The 24,004-nt window shown below is 40.4% G+C and overlaps 2 protein-coding genes across 2 annotated transcripts in view; both read left to right on the top strand.

Annotated features, from left to right (window-relative positions):
- Positions 1-7,185, top strand: part of pdgfrb (platelet-derived growth factor receptor, beta polypeptide) — a 33,743-nt gene extending 26,558 nt beyond the window's left edge. Inside the window, exons 19-23 of the mRNA XM_077578315.1 lie at positions 1,449-1,560; positions 2,762-2,861; positions 2,940-3,045; positions 4,318-4,586; positions 5,335-7,185. Of these exons, the coding sequence (XP_077434441.1) occupies positions 1,449-1,560; positions 2,762-2,861; positions 2,940-3,045; positions 4,318-4,586; positions 5,335-5,482 (735 nt within the window). The 3' untranslated portion in view covers positions 5,483-7,185. The remainder of the gene's footprint in view (positions 1-1,448; positions 1,561-2,761; positions 2,862-2,939; positions 3,046-4,317; positions 4,587-5,334) is intronic.
- A 301-nt stretch (positions 7,186-7,486) lies between these two features.
- csf1ra (colony stimulating factor 1 receptor, a) lies at positions 7,487-22,948 on the top strand. The gene is made up of 22 exons (XM_077578598.1): positions 7,487-7,578; positions 9,186-9,302; positions 10,510-10,797; positions 10,868-11,155; positions 11,233-11,369; positions 11,439-11,604; positions 11,680-11,881; positions 13,842-13,957; positions 14,038-14,149; positions 14,508-14,707; positions 14,990-15,081; positions 15,162-15,288; positions 15,707-15,811; positions 15,905-16,015; positions 16,107-16,269; positions 16,823-16,905; positions 16,992-17,095; positions 17,696-17,818; positions 17,895-18,006; positions 18,775-18,874; positions 20,733-20,844; positions 21,885-22,948. The coding sequence occupies exons 2-22, from the start codon at positions 9,251-9,253 to the stop codon at positions 22,053-22,055; spliced, it is 2,964 nt and encodes a 987-aa protein (XP_077434724.1). The 5' UTR covers positions 7,487-7,578; positions 9,186-9,250; the 3' UTR covers positions 22,056-22,948.
- The last annotated feature ends 1,056 nt before the right edge of the window (positions 22,949-24,004 follow it).

The following is a 24,004-nucleotide window of genomic DNA, read 5'->3' as shown; positions in this document are numbered from 1 at the left end:
AAATTAAATGTTCTGAACTTTATAATTCAATAACAGGGAAATATGTAATAATAATAACGATAATGATAAAAATAACTAGAAAAATTCCCGCGGAAATTTTGAATGGGACTGCTGACTCCTGCAAGGTGGAAAGACGCATGTAGTACTTGTAGCAATAGTAGTAGTAGTAGGACTTTTAGTAGTAGCACTTGTAATAGCTAAAAAAGCAGTATTTAAATAGTAGTCCATTCCATTTAATTAAAAAAATAATAATAATAATCTTGTGTTTTTTTTGAAAATGTATTTAAAAAAAATGTAAATGAGCTGAACAGTTTAAAATTTAAACGACTGGAAAAAAATTAATAATAACCACTAGTGTAGCTCATTTGAAACCTAGCATATCATTGAAAATAAATATTCAATTACGTTTATAACGGGAAATAAGTCATCTTATTCGGAAGTGTTTTGATAAAATCAAATTAACTGAGCTTTTTATATTGGTCTTTGTAAATGGCAGACGACTTTAAAAACAGCCACAGTCTCCTTGCAAATGAGGCAGACACAGTTGTTGCGGGTTCCCTGAGAATCCATCTTCTCCGGAGCCCGCTGATTTGCTCTGAACCACACCACAAGCGTTGTTGACCAATCACAAAGTGTGTTTGGGGGCAGGATATGCGGCTGTGATGAAAGCAAGGAGCGCCGAGGCCGGGCGAAACAAACACGCTTTTCTCAGTTGGCAATCGGCTTCATTAATAATCGTTGTGCAACTATTACCATGCAACTTGTAACTTGTTATTCATTTTATGATAGAGGCTGCAGGCCGGACTTTAGACATGCCTGCTCTATTTGATTCAGGTATGGGGCTATTTGTGTACAATCAAATCATTGTCATGTTTATGAAACCATTGTATTTGTGACTATATAGTATACATTTTTGACTTGACTTCCCCTTTAAACAATAATGTACTCCACTGATATTAAGCGTACGACGGCGTATTAGGGCCACGTATAAATATATATTTTTTAGAGGACGGGGGCAATATTCCGAGCAACAGTCTAATCATGTGAGGATTCGTTGGTGGTTAATGGGACACTGTTTATAAAATGAAAAGGCAGGATGGAGACGGATTCATTCTTAAATTCCTTATCAGCTGACTAACACTATCCAATCAGATGCTAGCATACCATAGGTAAATGCAAGTGAATGACGGAGAGCAGCAGATTAAACTCTAAACTCTATAAACTCGCAAATTTCATAAATTTAGCCAAATAAAGTTTTTCAGTCACTGTATTGGTTGGTGAAGCTTGTGCGCTTGCCAGCTGCTTGAATCTTCTTTTGAAAAATGAGAGTCCTGGAATCCCCATCACAACAAATAGTTGCGCAACAACACAATGCCAGGGACCTTAAATAACTTTTCCCTTTTAAGCATTCCATTTTGTAACATCATTTTTTTTTTATTTGTTTATAGACTTTCCTGCCCCTTAAGTGGATGGCACCGGAAAGTATTTTCCACAATTTGTACACAACCCTGAGCGATGTGTGGTCCTACGGCATTCTTCTCTGGGAGATTTTCACACTGGGTAAGTCCAAACACATTCTTCACACTAAATCAATCATGACAGGGATTTATCTCTTCAGAGCTAAATAAAGGAGCGACTGCCACTGAACTAACAGCACTAGTTTGCTCTTGTTTGGCCCCCTTTTCCTCCTCAAGGGGCAGTAGTGAGTCAATTTATCCTATGTCAGGTATTTTCAGTTTTGCCACAGTCAGTTACCCTGAAAAAGTAATCTGATTACTGATGATATGATTTTGTTTTTAAAAAGGTAACTTAGTTACTTAACTGGTTACTTATTTTAAAAGTAATTAGGTTTGATTACTTTATTATCTATATTCAGCAGCTACATAAGGCACAACATAACATGTTATCAGATGCTACTCGGGGACAAAAATCCTAGCACTGGCTTAGCTAGCGTAGCACCAAACAGCGTGGCATGCTAACTTAGCAAATAACAGTAAGGTTATTAATTGTACGCACCTGAAATGGAAAACTTGTTATGGGTACACACTCTGAGAGCACATAACTATTTTCGGTAATGTGTGAAAATTTGCTAGCTACAGCAGACACATGAAAATAGCACCCGGAATATTTGCCATGAAAAAACAAACAAACGAGTCCATACACAGTAAATTAAATTAATCAAATTAATACTTGTTTGTGTTTCTCGGAAGGCCGAAAGTAATATTAGAATGTGTGTGTAACTTATCAGTCCTGTTTGTATTTGTGTTGCACTTTATTGTATTTTGTTTACATCCCGGTCATTTTCTTATACAGACAATGGATTCTAAGGCAAACATGACAGAACATGCAAGTATATGTTCTTAAAAGGAGAGTAAAGAGGCCAAGTCCGGCTGTAAGCGCCCCCCCCCCCCCCCCATTCAATTAAAGTCAGATGAGATCCCATTCGTTAGGCTTTAAAATTAGCACCCACTTGTATAAGATATGGTCAGCGTGTTTATATTTACTTTATTTAAAAAAAAAAGCTTTTCACATGGCAGTTTCAAATTAGCGTAAATAAATGAGACAGTTTATAGATTTATTTATAGCATGTGAAGACGAAGCGCTCTGAGGCATTTGACATAGAGCCTTTTGTGGTAAGAAATTAACACTATTCTTAACTTAGCCATCAATGTCATTTAAAAAGATTTTCTGTGCTTTTGTTGCTGTTTAGTTGAGATTATCCTGGTCATAATTTTTTTCACAATTTGCACTCTTTCCACAGGAGGAACCCCATACCCGGACCTGCCTATGAATGAGATGTTCTACAGCGCCCTGAAGAGAGGTTACAGAATGGCCAAACCTGCGCATGCCTCTGATGCAGTGTACGTTTTAATGAGGCCTCAATGTCGTAAAAATGTAGAAAAAGAAGAACAACACACAATGCTTTGTTTACATTTCAGCTATGAGATCATGAAGAAGTGCTGGGACGAGAAGTTTGAGAAGAGACCCGAGTTCTCCTTCCTCGTTCACAGTATGGGCAACATGCTGACTGAAAACTATAAAAAGGTATTTCACAATACACTTCTTCCTGCTTCTTGTCAGTCAAAATGGAGAGAAACTATAGAAACACTCACATCCACGACTGAAATGCTCGCATTGCCACTGAAATTCTCTCACACGTACTGCTGAAACTCTCTCATTCAAAAACGGCAGAAACACTCACAATACAGAAACACTTTCACTCTCTATGGAAATTGACTACTGAAATGCAATTACACTACCACTGACATGTTTTCACACACACATACACATCAACTACTGAAACATTCTCACATAACTTCTGAAATGCTGTCACACACCACTGAAACTTTCACACTAATGAAATGCAAGGCACTTTCAAACTATAGGTGCACTCTCACAAGCATTAATAAAACTCTCCCAAACATACACATGTTTTTCCCCTGCTCTCATACACTACTGGAATAGATAGAAACATTTATATTCACTACTGAAACACTCTCGCACACTGCAGACATTCTTTTCACACACACATCCACTACTGAAATGCCCTCACACTGCTACTTAAATGTCCTCACACTACTTATGAAACTCTCACACAACTACAGAAACAGTCGCATTCATTACTGAAATACTCTCACATTATAGGGACATTCTCTTCACACATATCCACTACTGAAATGCCCTCACATTGCTAGTAAAATATCCTCACAATTATGAAACTCTCACACAACTACAGAAACAGTCACATACACTACTGAAACACTCTCACGTACAACGGGCATTCTCTTCACACACATCCACTACTGAAATGCCCACACATGACTACTGAAATGCTCTCTCTCTTCCCCCCTCTATCTCTTTCTCTCTCGAAACGTGCACAGATACTACGAAAAAAATCCGCTCACATACACCACTGATATGTTCTCTCACACACTACTACTGAAACGCTCACAATCACCTCAGAATCACTCAGATATACTATTAAAACACTCTCAGAGTACAGACGTTGTTTTTAAATTCACACATATTACTACTGAAATGCTCTCACAAAAAACTACTGACACACTCTCACACATTACAAGCATTCTTTTCACACACATCCACTACTGAAATGCCCTTACGTAACTACTGAAACACTCTCACATAAACTTCTGAAATGTTGAGTTGAATTTGACAGCCTAATGTCAATGTTGAATAAATGCACAAAGAGCTTTCCGTTACCACAACAGTATGTGCAATAAAAGTGTATCTATGCTAAAGGTCAGTGAATGCATCATGGCCTTAAGGAGCTTATCAATTGTCATGTCTTTTCAACAGAGATATAGCCAAGTCGACGATAACTTCCTGAAGAGTGACCACCCGGCTGTGGCCCGCACCAAGCCACGCCTCCCCTACCCCGAAGCCAACTCTTCATTCAGCATTCCCTCCCCCATCACCCCCTCCTTCCCTCCGGAACATCGCGGCCAGCGCTCAAGCCCGGCTCACTCGCAGGAGGGGGTGCCTTCGTACAACGACTACATCATCCCCATCCCGGACCCCAAACCGGAGGACGCGTTCACTGACATGGAGTCGGAAAGCCCCGCGAGGTAGCCGGCCAATGACGTGAAGATGCTGCCTGTAGTGCACATGTGCACCAAATGCTGCCTTTCTGTTTCTCTCCCTCACACACCCACACATCCAGATGTTGGGCTGAGACAATCGCGGAATTGTGTATGTTGAAAGTCACTTTTAACATTTAGTACTATTTAGTACTATTGTACTTGGTGGCCAAATAAATGATTTAGCTTTTAAATGTTTTTATTAGTTTAACCCCTGAAGAGTAGTTAGTCAAAAGAAGAGGGCGTGGAGGCATTAAACACTATGACATCATCCATAAATCATAGAGCTGTCTCCCAAATCTAATTTTCAACTTTTACACTTACTTAGGCTTGTTCAAGTCTCAACTTTTTCATGCTTATGAAATAGATTGGACTCTCTGAAAAGACTACCAATCATGATGTCTAATATTTGGAACCGCAATATTTGAGAACTAGGCTTCATGTTTTAGGTCTCGAACCCCTCCTGCTGGTCCTCCGGAAAAGAATAGAAAAAAAACATTTCAAACTCAAGGAACAAGGGTCAGTTCTGGCCGAACACATTACAATTTGTTATTTTTTTCCAAAATGTGTGGGTGTTTATTTTTCATAAAAGGAATCTATCATTGGTGATGCAATATATAAACACTGGTTTAATTTCATTAAGAACTAGTAAGAACCGTAATGTGACTTTCCATGGCTGTAAACGATTGCTTACTTGGTAGCATGTTGTCATTGTGTCTTTGTGTCTCCGTGTCAGCTCCGTCGCTCTGGAGGAAGAGACGGACTCGGTGTCTCAGGACACGGCCGACACGCTTCCAGAGGAGGACCGGCTGGAAGGGACAAGCGAGAGAGACGCTCTGCTGGCCTTCTCGGGGACGCCCGAGGTAGAAGACAGCTTTCTGTAGTCACATTTAGGAATCCTGGAAAAAAAAGTTTGAGGAAAAAAACATTAACTGGGGGACTTTTTCCTCCTATTATTAAATTGACGGTAAAAAGGGAATGTGACTAAAGTAGAATGTAGCGTCATGGAGACTAAAAGGAGCATTGTATTTCCACTAAGCACTCGAGACGTTATGTCCTTAGTCTACAGTATATCTATTTTTCTTTTTCACACTTAATACCTCTGAAAGTCCATACAATCAATAATCCGCATGCATTTGCCATTTTTAGAACGACACAGATACGGTACATTCCTCACAATATTTCTTGGTACTGTCTATAATTACTGAGATATTTGGGAAATATTAGCCATATGTCACTTTTTTCACTATATTTGTTAGATAAGTGGAATATTCATATTGCATAGAGATGTTTGATAGCCGGGTCTTATGTAAAGAAACAAACATAACATGTTGGGGATAATAATAGGTGGTTTTAGTCGATGAAGCTCATGAGAACACTATGAAATGTTTTCGTCCTTTTGAATGAATTTCACATTATATGTCTTTGTCTATATGCCTTCATTCATAGTTATGTGCCAGATTTGCACTTTATGTAGAAACTGTATGTATATTCATGACCAAGGTACATTTGAAATGTTGACTGTTAAATGATGTTTGACTTTTATATCCTCGCTGGCATGTGGTCATGTTTGAGAAATTTGCATGTGTGTGTGTATCACTTTATTGCAATGCCTTTATGACAATGAACACAAAATTGGGGGGAAGAAATGGTAGAACCTCACATCATTGCAACATCTTAGTTTTTCCTGAATCTAAAGTTTTTGGACAACTCTTTAGCAGTAAAAGCAAGGTCCTGAACTTGAGAGTCAGCTAGCCAAGAAATCTGCTCCCATACTTTCCTCCATTTTAATTTTCTGTATTGTACATAAACAACAACACAAAAAAAGTTACAGCCCCACTAGTCCATATACAGTATTTTGGTTAATATTGCATTAATGGAATATGAGTTAAGCAGCAAAATTCAGCCGTTTTTATCAATATCAAAAGGCGGCCATTTTGCCACTTGCTGTTCAGTGAAAATGACATCATAGTTGTTCAGGGCTCAGGTAACAACCAATCACAGCTCAGCTTCAGAAAACAAGTCAGCTGTGATTGGTCGTTGCCTGGGCCCTGAGCAACTGTGATGTCATCTTCAGTCGACAGCAAGTGGCAAAATGGCCGCCTCCTGAGATGGATCAAAATGGCTGGATTTTGCTGCTGGATTTTAACTCATATTCTACAAATGTAATATCAATCAGAATGTCATATTTACACTAGTGAGGTCACATATAACATACTATTGTCAATAAATGTTTAAGGTTGACTTCTCGTTTAAAGAAAAGGAAAAAAAAAAGACAAATATAGACAGCCGAAAGAGATTTAGGCATCCGCCTGCCAGTGAGGATGTGTGGTTGTTACACTGAGAATAATAAAAAAAACAGCGTATCACTGCCTTCGCACAAAATGGGAACAAATGAGTGCCTTTGTTTTGTACAGTCAATTCACTGTACATTATATTGTTCATAAAGACGGGCGACTGTGTGCCGATGGAAACGTCACGTATGAACACTTTGTCCACCGGGTCCGACAACCACAAGCTATGCTACCAAAGGTCAACGTGAAGTTTACCATGTTGTGTAACGTGACAATAAATGCGTATCAGCACACACCCTCTTAGTGCATTCATTTTCGGAGCTTTTCCCCATTAAACATCTCACTTCCCATAGCTGGTTAAGCCCGTAGGCGGCCGTAGCTCTGCAGAGGAGGCGATTCGTCGCACCTCCTCGACTTGAGAGAATTTGGCCTTCATTTGGCAAATTGGAGCTGGCTCATTAATTCGTTAAGCATAATGTGCTGAACCGGCTTCCCCCCCCCCTTACACACGCACACAGTCCCCGCCACCATCCACTTGCCTGCCTCAAAGATTTCATATTTGTTGTGTGACATGACTGGCGGAGGCAGGAAGAAGGCAGGAGGTGACTTTTGGGTCTGCTCCTGATGTTCAAAAACGGGCGCCAGCATTTTCATCATCTCCTCTGCCGGGTTGAACGCAACTACCGGTGAGTACATTTCGTGTTTGATGTCACAATAGGCGAAAAAGTCAACCATATTTGAACCTTGGCCTTTAAAACCTTTTAATGGCCAACAAATTAAAAAGTAGAGATTGCGTTAAGAAGCTGGTTAATGACTAGTGTGGTCATTCTTTCAATGACAAACATAAACCACACTTTTTCCTAATGTGTGTTACATTACAAAGTTTTTGTTCTGCAGCCCTTTTTGTTAAGTTGCGGGTCAAACGGAAAACAATTTTAAAAAACACACTGCTCTATTTTTCTTGGATACTTCTTATGTTTATTTAAATTATCATCGTTTTCGAGTACTGCTATTACATTTACAGTTGTGTTGGAAATATTTTTTATTTTGATCCAATATTGTTCAAAAACACAAATTGTGCTTAAACTTGACATTTTACTCAAATGTAACCTTTTTGGAGTAACAAATTACAACATAATGTAATATTACACAGCAAAATAAATTAGGGGTGTCAAAATTTGAGTGTTCATTTTGAGGTAATTCAAAGTTCCTTTAACGCCACAAATTTGTTTAACGCATGACCCCCCCTTTACTTGGAAACCTGTACTGGGGAAATTTCACTCGCAACGCAGCAGATACATCCACGTCAATGCTTAATAAATAATAAATAATAAATTGAATAATAATCCATAGATTTGTCGAGAATGGGGTCAAGTTGTATTTTCAATTTTTTTTAAATGTGCAGAATTTCACAAGTTACTTCTTGTTAAAGATTAGCTCTAAAATGAATAGAAAAATGCACTGTGTTGTCACCAATGTCTTGCAAAGGCAATTATGCCATCTAGTGGCAGAAAAATGACCAACACAAATCAATATCGCACAATATCGTTTTTTCTTTACAGTGCAGTACATGTTTTTAATTTTAACTCAATTTTATAACTTATTATGAAATTACAAAAAAAAATCCACTTTTATGTTAACAAGAGTATGAAAACTTGTACATCTTATTGTACATTTAGACCAGATATAAAATGTGCGATTAACTGGGAGTTAACTATCGAAGTCATGCGATTAATTACGATAAAAAATGTACTCGCCTGACACATCCAAAACAAATGCATACAGTTCTCCTACTAACTTGTGTTATGATACAATACAGTAAAAAAAAATTAAGTAACGCCATATCCGTTTGCAAAATGTCACTCTAAAGGCAATACAGATCACATTTCCTTTATAACAATAATAATCAAAAAAAAATTAAAGTGACGGGCCTCACGCGACTGTACTGGCCGGTCGGAGTTTGAGAGTTCATCATCCATTTTTCTGGGCATAATTTGTAGTTGCGTAAACACGGCTGATGTACCCTGAACAAGGTCTATACTATACTACTACTATACAGTACCTAAAATAAACCTTAAACATCTGATCTAACTAAAATGAAATAGGCGGGCATTGTCATTTTCTCCCCCTAACCGATAGGAAGAGATGCTTCCTGGAAGTTAATGACATTTGTTGTGTTTTGGTCCATTTTAAAAATAAACCGTATTGAATGTGGTCATAAAAGAGAAGTTAATAAGGGTGATGACTCAAAGAGCCGTCTGTGATGTGGCTCGGTCTCTCTTGCATGCTGCAGATTTCAAAAGAGTCTTGTGTTGCACACACGTCAACATTCAATCGCCGCTTTGGAGTCCATTCAGGATGCAGTCACTCCTCACTCTGCTGCTGGGATTTGTGGTCTTCGTCGCCTCAGGTAAGGAAGGAATTCCAATAACTTCAGTTGTTTAAACGCTTTTTGTTCCCTTTTTGTAGTATTATTATTGTATATTTCCATATTTGTTTTGTGGGATGCTGTCCCATTAAGTTGACAGTCTTCTGGTAGCAGAATGAATTTTTCTCAGGGTCTTTCTTGTGATTAGCGACCATTTTTGGGTGAAAAAGGCTCTAAAGATCATGTATAGGATCCGGCTGCTTAACTCCTAATTGCAATTTCATGTATCAGCATTAGCACATGAATACTTTTATTGTCATGTTCATTCTGACTAACCGAATTGGCTTCGCTTTCCGCTGGATTACTGTATAACGTGGATGAGGAGGGGGTCGATGGAAGTTTGAATGGACAGCATGTTTGGGTGTGAAAGACCTACAGGAAGAGTGTTAAGGCCGAAAGACTGATTGGCATGTCTCTTTAACATCCATTGCTGGGAATGAGCCGAAGGGGAAAACATTGACTGTACGGTACAATCTCAGTTCTGTTCTGCTTAAAGCGTTAGAACAATCAACAATAATTCAAACTGTATAGTTAACTTCCTATATCGTTTGAGAAAGGGGAAGAGATTAGAAGGTCACTAGATTGCCAATCAGAGGTCAAATTATTTAAAAAAGGGAATAATTTGAAGTTTTTAAATACTAACTACAGTTTTTATTATTATTATTATTTATTTAATTGCACCTGTTAAGACCAAGGCTGGAGTGAATGAAATTTCAGTTCATGATGTAACACGAGGCAATGACTGTAGAAATAACAATATTAAACAGTTGTTTGAAACACACACCCAGACAGCTTTTTACAATAGTGCACTTTACTAAATGTCTTTTGTCCCTTAAAGGCAACTGAACTCTGCTGCTACATGATTGGTTTACAATGAACGTGTGAACGTTTGTTTTAAACACAAATACAGTAGTGCCTTCATTTGCAAATAACCTGACTTCGATTTTTCATTGATGCTAGCAAACTTAAAAAATAGGCTAACAAAAGTAGCATTGATGTTGCCGTAGCTAATGTGGGGCTAATTGTTTTAGCATTAATGTTACTTCGTGTTTGCATTCTATTGTGTGATAAATAGTACTTCCATGTATTTGACTTGTGTTTTTTGTATAATTTTTAATGACCCCTGATCATTCACTTAGCTAAATAAGTAGCCTAAGTTGCAAAGGTGCTATGCTATCTTCTTTCCTAGCGGAGTGGAGGCGTCCAGTGATCAGACTCAACTCAAAGGTGGTCTCAGGTCCTGAGGTGGTGGTCAAGTCCGGCACCCCGTTGGATCTGAGGTGCGAGGGTGACGCAGCGGTGAACTGGCAACCTCGGCTGGCCAAACACAAACGCTACATGTCCAAGGGAAGAAGAAACATCTCCACTTTGAAAGTGGCGCGTCCCTCTGCCGAGTTCACCGGGACCTACAGATGTTTTTACACAGGTGGCACCCAGCATCGTAATCTGACCTCATCGGTTCACGTGTTTGTAAAAGGTGAGCTCCGGCACATGATGTCAGGTCAGTGCTGGTTATTGATTCCAAACATTTGCTTTCACGATGCCAGATCCCAGCCGTGTCTTCTGGACCAGCAGCACCTTGCTGAGGGTGGTGAAAAAAGAGGGTGAGGTTTACTTGCTCCCCTGCCTCTTGACTGACCCGAGCGCCACAGACATGAGTCTCCGCATGGACAACGGCACCACCGTCCCGCCAGGGATGAACTTCACCGTTTACCGGCACCGTGGTATTCTCATCCACAGCCTCCACCCCAGCTTCAATGCTGACTACGTATGCACAGCCAAAGTCAACGGAGTGGAGCGCACCTCCAAGGCCTTCTCCATTAACGTCATCCAGAGTGAGACCACTTCGGGGTTAACAGACATCAACAATCTGCCTGTTTTGGACTAATCGTGTCATTTCGTCCTTTTATAGAGCTCCGCTTCCCTCCGTATGTCTTTCTGGACATGGACGAATACATACGAATCACTGGGGAGGAACTGAAAATCTACTGCACCACACACAATCCCAATTTCAACTACAACGTCACCTGGATATACACCACCAAATCAGTTAGTATGATTCACGCTGGGAATTTTACAAGAATCATAAACTCTTATTTGTCTTGCTGTTGCCTTCAGAAACCCACCATAGAAGAGAGGGTCCGCTCCAGCGGGGAAAACCGTCTCAACATACAGAGCATCCTCACCATCCCCGCTGTGGACCTCGCAGACACAGGCAACATTTCCTGCATCGGCACTAATGAAGCGGGGGTGAACAGTTCAACGACATACTTGCTGGTTGTAGGTAAACTACAAAAGATACCCGTGGCGTGATTCAAACTAACGAGTTGATACTGATTCTCTCGAGTCGTGTATGCAGACAAGCCATACATCCGGCTGTTGCCCCAGCTCAACCCGAAGCTGACCCACAAGGGTCTTGTGATTGAGGTGAACGAGGGTGAGGATCTGGAGCTTACCGTGCTTATTGAGGCGTACCCGCACATTGTGGAGCACAGCTGGCAAACGCCAACATCTCCCAGCACCTCCGCACAGGAGAACAAGCTCATCCGGTATAACAACAGGTGAGATGGAATCTCATAGCCTATGGACAGCCATTGTTATTGGGTTAAACAGGGGTTAGAGGAGAAGCACCTTTAGCTTTAGCGTATCTTCTCTCAATTTACCAGACCACAGAGCGAGTATGTAAAATGTGAGTTCAAAATTGTGAAAAATCAAGCCATTGCCATATACATCTATAACTGCACATCCCTATTTGTTTGAGTCATGAGAGTGAGCCGCTTCAAGCCGCCAGTGGCAGGAATATATCCCCATAAGTTCTGGGGGCTATCCATGGAGCGACGAGATGTGCTAGCCATCAGCTGGCTTTGGCTGGTGGAACGTTTTTTTGTGTTTGTTTACTAGTGTTGTCAAATGATTCATTTTTTTTCAAACTAATTCATCGCACAATTGTCCATAATTAATCACGATTAAACACATTTTTTCTTTTACTAGAGTAAAATATTTTAATTAATGGAAAATTATGAAAACTTCAGGCGGACCCCGGGGTCCGATAGTGGCCCCGGAGCCACTCGAATGCACTGACCGAGAGCTTTACAACGGTGTCTGCCCCGTCGCTCCATGACATTGCGTTCTGGAGCTAGAGGGACATCAAACCCAAGAATTTTACCCGAGATAGGAACCACCGCAGGTGGGGAAGATTTTTCGGATTTACGCCCCCCCCTTATCTTCGGAACGCCAGGTCCTATCGGGGAGATAAACACATCCCCGGACTCGTCTCGTCTTATTTAGAAATAATGAATCAATTATTTTTTATTTTTCAGATTTGCCTAGAAGAATTAATGTTCTAAGAGTCTACCAAATTTGACCTTCGAGATGCCATGGACTACTGAGGAAAAGATATTTATAGTTGACGCATATTTTCGGCTTTCCCTTAGAGATAGGGTGGGAAGCTCGGCCATCCGGGAGGGACTCAGTGTCCAGCCGTTACTCCTCCGCATTGAGAGGACCCAGTTGAGGTGGCTAGGGCATCTGGTTCGGATGCCTCCTGGAGACCTCCCGGCGGGAGGCCCCGGGGACGGCCCAGGACACGCTGGAGAAACTACTGTATGTCTCTCGGCTGGCCTGGAAACGCCTTGGGATCCCGCTGGAGGAGCTGGTTGAAGTGGCTAGGGAGAGGGAAGTCTGGGCTTCCCCGCTAAAGCTGCTGCCCCCGGACCCGACCCCGGATAAGCGCTAGATGAAGGATGGATGGCATATTTTCGGCTGAAGTCTATCCACGCAGCACAGTCCCATGGGTTCTGAACTTGTTGATTCATCTGTAGCTCATTGAGTGGACCGGAAATTCACGACATCCGAACCGTTCTTTGAATTGCAATCGAGCTGCGTGGATAGACTTCAGCCGAAAATATGCCTCAACTATAAATGTATTTTCCTCAGTAGTCCATGGCATCTCAAAGGTCAAATTTGGTAGATTCTTAGAACATTAAATATTCTTGGTAAATCTGAAAAATAAATTGAGTTGATTAATTATTTCTAAAGTTATTCAAGTTTAAGTGATGACCGTTTTGTTTTTTTGGTGTCACCCTGTACATTGAAAATAATAGAACCTTCAAAATAACGACTCTGGGAGATCTAGGTCCAAATAAATTTGCCTCGCTCTCCTGGCTGTGCTGCACTCACGTCCATGTCTGGCGCGCTTCTGCAGCCTACGGGCACCTGAAAGGGCCAAATTTCAAACACTTGCACATTGACGTGCCACTCGCCATCAATTGCGTTATTTTTTTCAACGCACTAATTTGCAATCAATTCATCTAGATTAACACGTTAAACTGACAGCCTTAATTTAAATTAATCTCTAGAGTTAATGCTTTACTTTTGACAGAACTGAGAGTGAGTTCTCTTGCCACCTTTGTTTTCAGGTAATGAGACTCCTGCAAAGGAAGTTCTGTTCTATACTGATGTGGAAGTGCACAAGTTCTTTAGTCGTCACAATTAAATTCCTCTTCCTTTTTTCCTTATCAGATACCACGCTACATTGCAACTAAAGAGAATGAATGCTCAGGAGCAGGGTCAGTACACCTTCAATGCTAGAAGCGAATTGACCAGCGCCTCCATCACATTCCAAGTCCAAATGTATCGTAAGTGACGTGTTGTTAAACTCCGTGGTCCCAATTTTGTGCAATTATGTTAATCGGCAGTCTTTTCTTCTCAATGGCAGAGAGACCGATTGCTATGGTGAGATGGGAAAATGTGACCACTCTGACGTGCACGTCTTTTGGCTATCCTGCCCCTAGTATCATCTGGTACCAATGTTTTGGAATACGTCCCACGTGAGTGTCCTTGCCGTGTGCAAAACGGTGTTCTTATTCAAATTTGTGGTATCAAAAGTATTCTTTAATGGCTAGCAGGTATACTGTGAACATGTTGCAAATATGTGGCTAATGGGCGGCACTAGCTAATCCGAAAGGGTTTGGGTTTTGGAACAGGACAGTGCAGTAACAGTTTGGGTACCACTGTGAATAAATGCAACTAAGGATTCTAGTCTCTTTTTTGACTACTGTCAAAGTTCCCGCCAAAAAACATTCCAGCTGTAGCGATGTATCTGTTCAGGGTCACGCAAGGGATAGAGCCTAGCCCAGCCCATAATCTCAATTTAATCTCAATTCCAACCTGTTTACATTGAGCCAGGTGCAACGAAAGCAATACCGGGCTGCAGATGGCCACCCCGCTGCAAGCTCAGACGGTGGAGCTCCAGAGGGAGGAGTACGGAGCGGTGGCGGTGGAGAGCGTTCTGACCGTGGGACCATCCAGCCGCAGGATGACAGTCGAGTGCGTGGCCTTTAACCTCGCCGGAGTCAGCAGCGACACATTTGCCATGGAAGTTTCTGGTGACTATCAGAAGTTCCGTTGTGCGCTAGTGATTTTGTTTTTGCTGAGTCACAAGGACACGACTTCAACCGCGGTTGATGTTCTGCATGAAAATTTCAGTTTTTTCTCTCACAGTCAGCTGCTTCATTTGGATGTTTTTGTTATCTGTTTAGGACACTAATGACCCATTCTCATATCTAATGCAAATTTTTGCACATTTTCTACAGCTGCATATTCAAAGAACTGTTTTTTTGTAAAACGATGAGTCATCATGACTAACTGATCTTTCTCTGGTTATGCAGACAAACTCTTCACCTCCACCTTAACCGCATCTGCAGGCATTCTGTCCATCCTGCTTCTGCTTCTGGTGTTTCTGTTTTACAAATATAAGCAGGTAAAGCGCAAGGGGACGGTATGATGGCGGTTTAAACACAAACGCGGCTAAAACAACTCTTTCTCTTCCTGCTCAATCAGAAACCCAGGTATGAAATCCGTTGGAAGATCATTGAGGCAAGAGATGGAAACAACTACACCTTTGTTGACCCCACGCAGCTGCCCTACAATGATAAATGGGAGTTCCCAAGAGACAAACTTAAACTAGGTTAGTAGCATGTTTTATAAGTAGGCTACTGCTAAACATTAGTTACACCTGCAGGATATAATTAGATCTGTAACAAGAACTACATTAAAAATCTAAAAACCCTGACCAAGATAGTAATGTTTAATTTTTCATACTTTTTTTATATATATTTTTTTATATAGTGCTTTACAATTAAAGCCTCACACACACACACACACACACACACTAGTGGTCAAATCAGGGTTCAGTGACGTGCTCAAGAACACTTTAACACGGTCACCATAGATGAGGATCAAACCCGCAACCTCACGGATGGGAGACGACCACTCTATCTCTGAGCCATGCCACCCCACTTCTATGATTATCATACCCGACTAATAGGCATTAATAAAATGATGAACTTTGTTTCCAAGTCATGAAGTTCGGTCCAACTTTGCAGGAAAGATCTTGGGTGCCGGAGCGTTTGGAAAAGTTGTGGAGGCCACGGCCATCGGTCTGGGAGAGCAAGACAACGTGATACGTGTGGCTGTGAAAATGTTAAAAGGTGTGACTGAGGAATTGTTCCGGAAAAAGTGATAGAGGCAATATTTTCACGTGATGGAGGACCGATGCCAATGTGCTGTGTTTCTCTTTGAAGCCAGCGCCCATTCGGACGAGAGAGAAGCACTGATGTCAGAGCTGAAGATTCTGAGTCACTTGGGACATCACAAGAACATCGTCAACCTACTGGGGGCCTGCACCTATGGAGGTAACATAACGTGATTTCCAAGACAAGTAAAGCACGCAAATCCTGTATGTTTGAATTGAAATGGTCTTAACATGGCGTGGTTCCTCTTTAGGACCCGTGCTTGTAATCACAGAGTACTGCAGCCTCGGGGACTTACTGAACTTCCTCCGCCAGAAGGCAGAAACTTTTATGAGCTTTGTCATGAACATGCCCGTCATAACGGAAAACTCCAACCACTATAAGAATATCTGCAATCAGAAACATTTCATAAGAAGGTAGGCCACTAAAACAATGGCAATGATGATAGAGAACTTTCTCTTTCTCTGGAACTTCTTGGCTTCCTTCCACATAAAGTGTGGATGCTCATTTGTTTAGATCAGGGGTGCTCAAGTTTGGTCCTCGAGAGCCCCTATGCAGCCTGTTTTCCATGTTTCCCTCCTGCGGCACAGCTGAATCTAATATGCAGCTAATCAGCAAGCTTTGCACTGATAACGATCCCGATCATGAATCAGGTGTGTTAGTAGAGAGAAACACGGAAAACAGGCTGGATAGGGGCTCTCGAGGAACGAACTTAAGCACCCCTGGTTTAGATGGTCCCTGATATGACTGTCGATCACTCCAGCTTACCCACAACACTAATGGAAAAGCAGTAGAAAAAAATTAATGGTTGAAAAGTTCAGAGGGAAACTCAGAAAAATCAACAAAAACTATTTTTCTTGTTTGTCTTGTTTTATCCCCTTTTGGATCTGACTTGCGTCCAATTTAAGTTAAATTCAAAGTTACTTGACCTGACATTCTACAAAAGTTTGTGACCGTTTCGTTCTACAGTGACAGTGGGATCTCGAGTTCGTCGTCAAGCAGCTACTTGGAGATGAGACCCTGCCAGCTGCCAAACGGCGAGCCAGCACAAAGTAACATTGTCTCGTATTTTATGAGCACTTTGTCTTAAGCAATCAAGCTTCATTGTCTTGCTAACACGATGGGGACTCATGCCTAGATGATGCGTGCGAGGAGATTGAAGAATGGCCGTTGGACGTGGATGACATGTTGAGGTTTTCCTATCAAGTGGCTCAAGGCTTGGACTTTTTGGCTGCCAAAAATGTGAGTGTTTTTTGGCAGTATGTTAACAAGCCTTTTGTGCAAAGTGTATTCTGCTTTGTTTGAAATGTTTGAAAAGCCTTTACAAAAAGTCAACCGCAGAAAAATGTCTTGACTATAATATGTTCTATGCAGCCCCGCTATCTAAATACGGTATTCTGGTTAATTTTGTGTTAGTGGAATTATGAGTTTAGCAGCAAAATCCAGTAGTCTTTATCAATATCAGAAAGCGGCCATTTTGCCACTTGCTGTAGAGTGAAAATGACATCACAGGTGCTCAGACGTCAGGTAAGAACCAATGACAGCTCAGCTAGAGAAAACAGGTGAGCTGTGATTGGTCGTTGCCTGAGCCTTGAGCAACTGTGATGTCATCTTCAGTCGACAGCAAGTGGCAAAATGGCCACCCCCTGAAATGGATAAAAACGGCTGGATTTTAACTCATACTCCACAAATGTAATATTAATCAGAATGTCATGTTTAGTCTAATGAGGTCACACATAACATTTTAGTCAAGAAATATTTAAGGTTGACTTTCAAGTCCTGATATAACCGTGACTATTTTTTTTAACCGTCCAATGAGAAAAGCTGCTTTCTTGCGTGCAGTGCATTCACAGAGATGTGGCTGCTCGAAACGTCCTTCTGACGGACCATAGAGTAGCCAAGATTTGTGACTTCGGCCTGGCGCGGGACATCATGAACGACTCCAACTACGTGGTGAAGGGCAACGTAAGCGCACATTTTTAAACCATAGTGTGATTGCTGCGCACTTATTTCATGGATTGGGGGTCATGTCTGTTTGAAGGCACGTTTGCCAGTGAAGTGGATGGCTCCAGAGAGTATTTTCGACTGTGTATACACTGTCCAAAGTGACGTTTGGTCCTATGGAATCCTTTTGTGGGAGATCTTCTCTCTGGGTGAGAAAGCACACACACATGCAAACAAACACACACACTCACGCTCTCAACTTCAGTAGACATACAGATAAACTTTAGTCTTGGGTAAAAAAAAAGCTAAGCTAAGCTAGCATTAGCATTAGCATGAGCAAATTGATGTTGTTTTTTTAAATCCATACGCGCATAGTCTATGCTTATTTTATGGTGCTCATACAGATAAAGTCTTTGGGGGTGGGGGGGTCAAGCTAGCATTAGCATTAGCAAATTGAATTTTATTTTTTTATTCACACGCACATAAACGTCTATGCTTATTTTATGGTGCCCATACAGATAAAGTCTTGAAAAAAAAAAACTAAGATAGCATTAGCATTAGCTAATGTATTCATTTATTTTTAGATTCACACGCACGTCTACGCTTATTTTATGGTCCTCATACAGATAAAGTCTTTGGGGGGGGGGGGGGTTGCCAAGCTAGCATTAGCATTAGCAAATTGAATTTTATTTTTTTTATTCACACGCACATAAACGTCTATGCTTATTTTATGGTGCCCATACAGATAAAGTCTTGAAAACAACTAAGCTAGCATTAGCTAATGTATTTATTTATTTTTTAGATTCACACGCACGTCTATGCTTATTTTATGGTGCTCATACAGATAAAGTTTTGAAAAAAAAAATACGCTAGCATTAGCATTAGCTAATTTATTTATTTATTTATTTTGGGATTCACACGCACGTCTATGCTTATTTTATGGCCCTGCTTTCTCTCCTGTGTTTCCGCTCCATCAGGTAAGAGCCCTTACCCCAGCATGGCTGTGGACTCCAGGTTCTACAAGATGGTGAAGCGAGGCTACCAGATGTGTCAGCCGGACTTTGCTCCGCCTGAGATGTAAGTTTCACCACCTTCCTGACACCTAGAATTTTCTCGGGATAAAGGCTAACAAGTATGGTTGATAGACGTACAGGATCAAGATGATGGCTGACAGATGCTGTGTGAATAGATAGACTGATTGTAGATGACAATGAATGAGGATAATTGGTGGACATACTTTGAGCTAAAGCAGGCAACGGAAAATACAGAACTTTTTTTTTTTTTTTGTGAGTGTGTGTGTGCGGAATGATTGTTCCGTGGAAACGGTACATAGTGAATGTGAGTCAGTTCCCAATCATCTGCTGTCCGTGTGTGAGTCAGGCCTCAGTTCTGCCTGTTAGCCACATGATCGCCGTGCTGGTAAGCCATGGAACTGCTATTTCACGGCAGCAAAAAACAGACTGAGGCAGGGAACAAGTCTCTCTTGTTCAAGTATCTTATCGTCAACATTGCAGCTTTAACCCTTACATATTGTACTGTTCAAGTCAAATTTGACCCTTAATGACATTTGGCAGCAATAAAATTGCAGTACATGTCATTATTTGACCCTAAATTAAAAAATCAAACTATATATTTTTAAATATTGTTTTTTTGAACAGGTGCTACAAAGTTTACGTAAACTGCCAAATTAGTCCCGTGTCTCCCAAAAAAATTATTGTATATTTATCAGTGGGTTGAATCAAGGAAAATGGTGGGAATCTTGAAACTGTGAAAAAATAAAATGTTTGTATTTTTTATGGGACCGTATGATCGAGGTGTGTCAGAAAAGTGCCAGGACTGGTGTCACAAAAGATATACAGGGCTATTCAAAAAGAATTAACTTCATTATGCAATATTTGAATAAGGATGAGAACATTCCAGCCAAGTCACAAGTATTATACTCACAACCATCTTTTATTTTCGTTTTACAAGTACTCAGTGTGACTACCATCTCCAGAAATGGCAAGATCACGCCTATCAGCATATCACCATCCACTCAGTTGGTCGCTGTTGTTATTTATTCCATGTTTAAGGTCATCCGATGACTTGCCCTTCTGAGGATAAGCAAACAACTGAACATTGCTGGAGGGGAGAAAAAGCCATCCAAAATTTAGAAAACTCCTCTTTCAAATAATTACTGAGGACGGGAGCAATTTTTGTAGTTAGCTATGAGTTTTCTCTTGAATTCTATTGTTTTCTTGCCTTTTTTTTAATCAAATGACTGGCATTTTGTATATATATATATATAAAAAAAAAAAGTAATAAGCTTTCCGTGCTGCTCGGAAACACTGGAAAGTTGGGGTAAAATCAGCATAACATCCAGTCAAAAGTCAGGCCTTCAAAATAAAAGCATGCTAACATTTTTACCAGACTTTCTTTGGCCATATGGTGGCGGAAAATAAGCCACCATGCGGCGCAAGAAAGTGCGGTGAAGCTGTTATAATACTGCATGCTTTTATTTTGAAGGTTTGACTATTGACAGAAAATGTTAGGCTGATGTTGCCAAGCTGGAATTGAATCATCAACAAAAGCTTGCATTGTAAGGCGCGTTTCCTTTGGTTGAACCCTTTTCACACATCGTTCGAAATGCTTATAATAAACATGCATCGATTCCAGGAAATAAATGGCCTTGTGGAGTCACAAGGTTTATTTTGTCCGCAAACCCAGCAGTTTATAAAGTGTGACAAAATTTGAATGAAAACGTTTGCTGAAAACACAATCATACAAAAAGTAGGGCATACAAAAACCGAGGTAGGGTAAAACTCGTAGTTTGTACTTTGGGTTTGAAGTATACTATATCTTTTGTGACATCAGTCCTGGAACTTTTCTAACGGCCCCAAAGCCTTAAAAGCAAACACCCGAAAATGTGATCAGAAATTCTACTCTCTTGCTTCAGCTACGACATCATGAAGATGTGCTGGAATCTGGAGCCCACCAAGCGTCCCACTTTCAGCAAGATCAGTCAGATGATACAAAGACAGCTCGGCGAAGACGTCGAACAGGAACAGGTGAGCTAAACATCTATTTTCGGCTGAGACTAGCTAATCAATTATGTGATATGTGCATTTGCTGCACAGTTCTGAGGTTGGGGCTTCAAATTGGGGTTCTGGTCTTCTTGTGTGGAATTTGCATGCTGTCCCCATGCTTCTCCATCTTCCTCCCATATTCCAAAAACATACAGTTTATTATAGACTCCAAATGTGTGAATTTGAGTGTTGTACTTGAATAAAGACACATTGCGCTTCCACAAAACACAGGAAAGGAAATTCTGACCGTCCTAAAAAGCACTTGGGCTGTAACTATTCCAAAATTTTACCTGCCCCTCGGTTTTAGGAGTTCATCACCTAACCAGTAGAGGGCAGTTGTGCACTAAACATGCCCAGAAGAAGACAGGAACAGGAAGTTATTGACCTAATGTAGCTAACTTCTAGCTCTACCCTTGTTTACTTAAGGAATAATGTTGAATCGAATAGCCTTTAAGTGACTTTTAGGACAACATTACATGTGTAAGTAATGTAGATATAATTATGTATGTGTGAACTAAATGGTAGTTAGTGTTTTGTTTACCTTGAGAGGTGATCACTAGCGCACTAATGCTAATCGCGACTGCTAACCGTTTAGCATAGGCTAATTTTGGTGGCGTTTAATAATGCATGTGCATATAAGATAATAAATTGAGTATCCATTTCATTCAACTTTCATCCAACCTGAGTGATTTAACAAAGAGGGGAGGGCGATTATTGGATAGAACAACCAATAAGATAATCAACTTTAAAAATATTCAATATTGACAGCGGTAGTTGGCGTTCAGTCCAGGGTGTAGCACGCTCTTGCCCAAAGTCATCTGAAATTGACCCCAGCTCACCTGTGACCTCAATAATAAACGGATGCACCATGTGGCCATTCAAATCCAGCCCAGACAAGACATTTAATCAAGTGTGCTGTAAAACCGATCCGATTATATGCCTTTCCTTTCAGATAATATCTTGCAGACACTTACATCACATTGAACAAACTTGACCACCTAAAATTATTTTGGCCCCCACAGCTAATTTACCAGAATGTGCAGCAGCAGCAACCAGCACAGCAACAGCAAGTCATGGAGGCTGAAGAGTGTGACCCGTCAAAGTGCCGCGACGGCCCCTGTGAGCAGTCTTGTGACCCCGAGGAGGAGGAAGAGGAGCCTTTGATGAAGACCAACAACTATCAGTTTTGTTGAAAATCCTTGACGAAGGGAGGAAAGCGACGTCTGTGACTTCCGCTCAACAAAATCATCAAACTCATAGACATGACTAACAAGGCATCCCATGCTTCCTCGAGGACTATCATTCTTCATCAATCCAGAAAAGTTTATAATAATAATAGTGGACACACAAGTATGTTTTTTCCCACGGGAGTGAACATCGTAGGCAGTCGAAAGCAAACAATCGACAACTGTGTATAAAATGCTGTAGACAAGTTAGTTTTTTTTCTTCGATCACTTTATTTGACCTGCCTGTTTTTTTTCTACTGCGTGCCAAATGGACTGTGAAGGAGGCAAAGAATGACGACGTTGTTTTTGCCCTCTACGCTTTGGTCATAGTTGAAGCTCTTGTGACACCATTACCATGTGATCGACCCACTCCAGTCAAATTCATTATCCACAGGTTCAGGAGCGTATAGGAGCAATGCCATACATCTGAACTTCCATGGCAACCAATGGATCCAAGATAGAATAGATAAATAGTGTTTTATGTGTTTGACAATGTGAATGTTTTTTTGAGCGTTTTTGCCAGACTTTTTTTGGGTTAAAGTTCCGTATATTCTTGACTTTCAGACCGCATGTAGCGGTCAGCCTACACTGCCAAAAAGTATGACGTAACATAAGCTGTGAGAGATGTATGCCACGTTTGGCATTTCAAATGCGCTTGCATCTAAGTGAGTGAGATTTCCGATCATGTAAATATATATTTCTTGCTGTATATCTAGAAATACGTATCTTTGTAGCGTTTAGGGATGGTTGTGGAGATTTGTAGTGAATGCACAGTTCATTTACAAGACGTGTGGTTTTGCGCAAGTGAAATAATCTTTTGATTATAATAGAAGCTTTCAAATAAAACGGTGTGAAGTTTACCCTCGATCCCGACTTGCTGTTTGATAACCTCAGAGGAATGCAGATGGCCTTTTGTGTGGTTTCAACTAAAATAAGATTGCTTCTTCTATGAGTAGCATGTCATCATCATACTTGTTTTTATGTGACTTTATTACTCTATAGATCATAATGTGAAACAGAATTTTATTATTATTAGGGAAGTTACAGTACGATACTTTTTTCCCAGACCAGTATAATTTAAAAAATGTTTTCTAGGTTTTCATACTCTTGTTAACAAAAGTGGGAAAAATGTTAAACTAACAGAAATAGTTCAAATGAATTTTTGACGTCTATAGCCGTCAATGGCAGTGAATGACTTAAGATTCGAAATTGTCATAAAAACTCATTTAAAATGTGAAAACGAGGAAAAGGGTGAACATTTGTGGAGTCTTTTGCCACTGTTTCCAGCCAGAAGAAACACATGGTCACATCAGCTCAAAACATTTGAGAATGAAAATTCACATAGCTTTCATTTAATAATTATAATAAGAATTTAATACCTCACGCATGGCAAGAGATGATTAGAGCTGTTATATAGTCACATTGCTCCTTGAAAAAAGACAACAGACAACTTCTTTTTTAAATAAATTATTTCTATTATAGAAATTTCACTATAGCTTTGATTAGGGTTTTCTTTTTTTTTTTAGAGTGTCACGTAAAAAACATTTCTCATTAATTCCATTCTTACGAGATGGAACATTTTCTGTCCCTTTGCAGTCAAATACACAGTTAATCTCATCTTAGAATGTTTTGTCTCAATAAATGAAAGTGGTATGAATACATACAACATAGCTATACAATGCATCAACCTTCAGTCCAAAAGGCAAACAAGAGTTAAGTGCGTGTTAGCGCAACAAATACAATATTTCAAAACTTTGAATGCCACGCAGCACAGATAAAGTTACAATTAAAGGTCAAAATGGCACTCCCCTACAAAAATATTGGAAAATTGAGGTCAATTCTTAATTTTTTTCTGTACACAAAATTTTGGGGGGGTTTGACGTCAAAAGATATCAACAATTCCACTTTTATTTCTT

This window comes from Vanacampus margaritifer, chromosome 10 (genome assembly GCF_051991255.1).
Source record: "Vanacampus margaritifer isolate UIUO_Vmar chromosome 10, RoL_Vmar_1.0, whole genome shotgun sequence".
NCBI classification, from domain to species: domain Eukaryota; kingdom Metazoa; phylum Chordata; class Actinopteri; order Syngnathiformes; family Syngnathidae; genus Vanacampus; species Vanacampus margaritifer.
The sequence above is the reverse complement of the archived record's forward strand: the minus strand, read 5'-3'. Positions and strand labels throughout refer to the sequence as shown.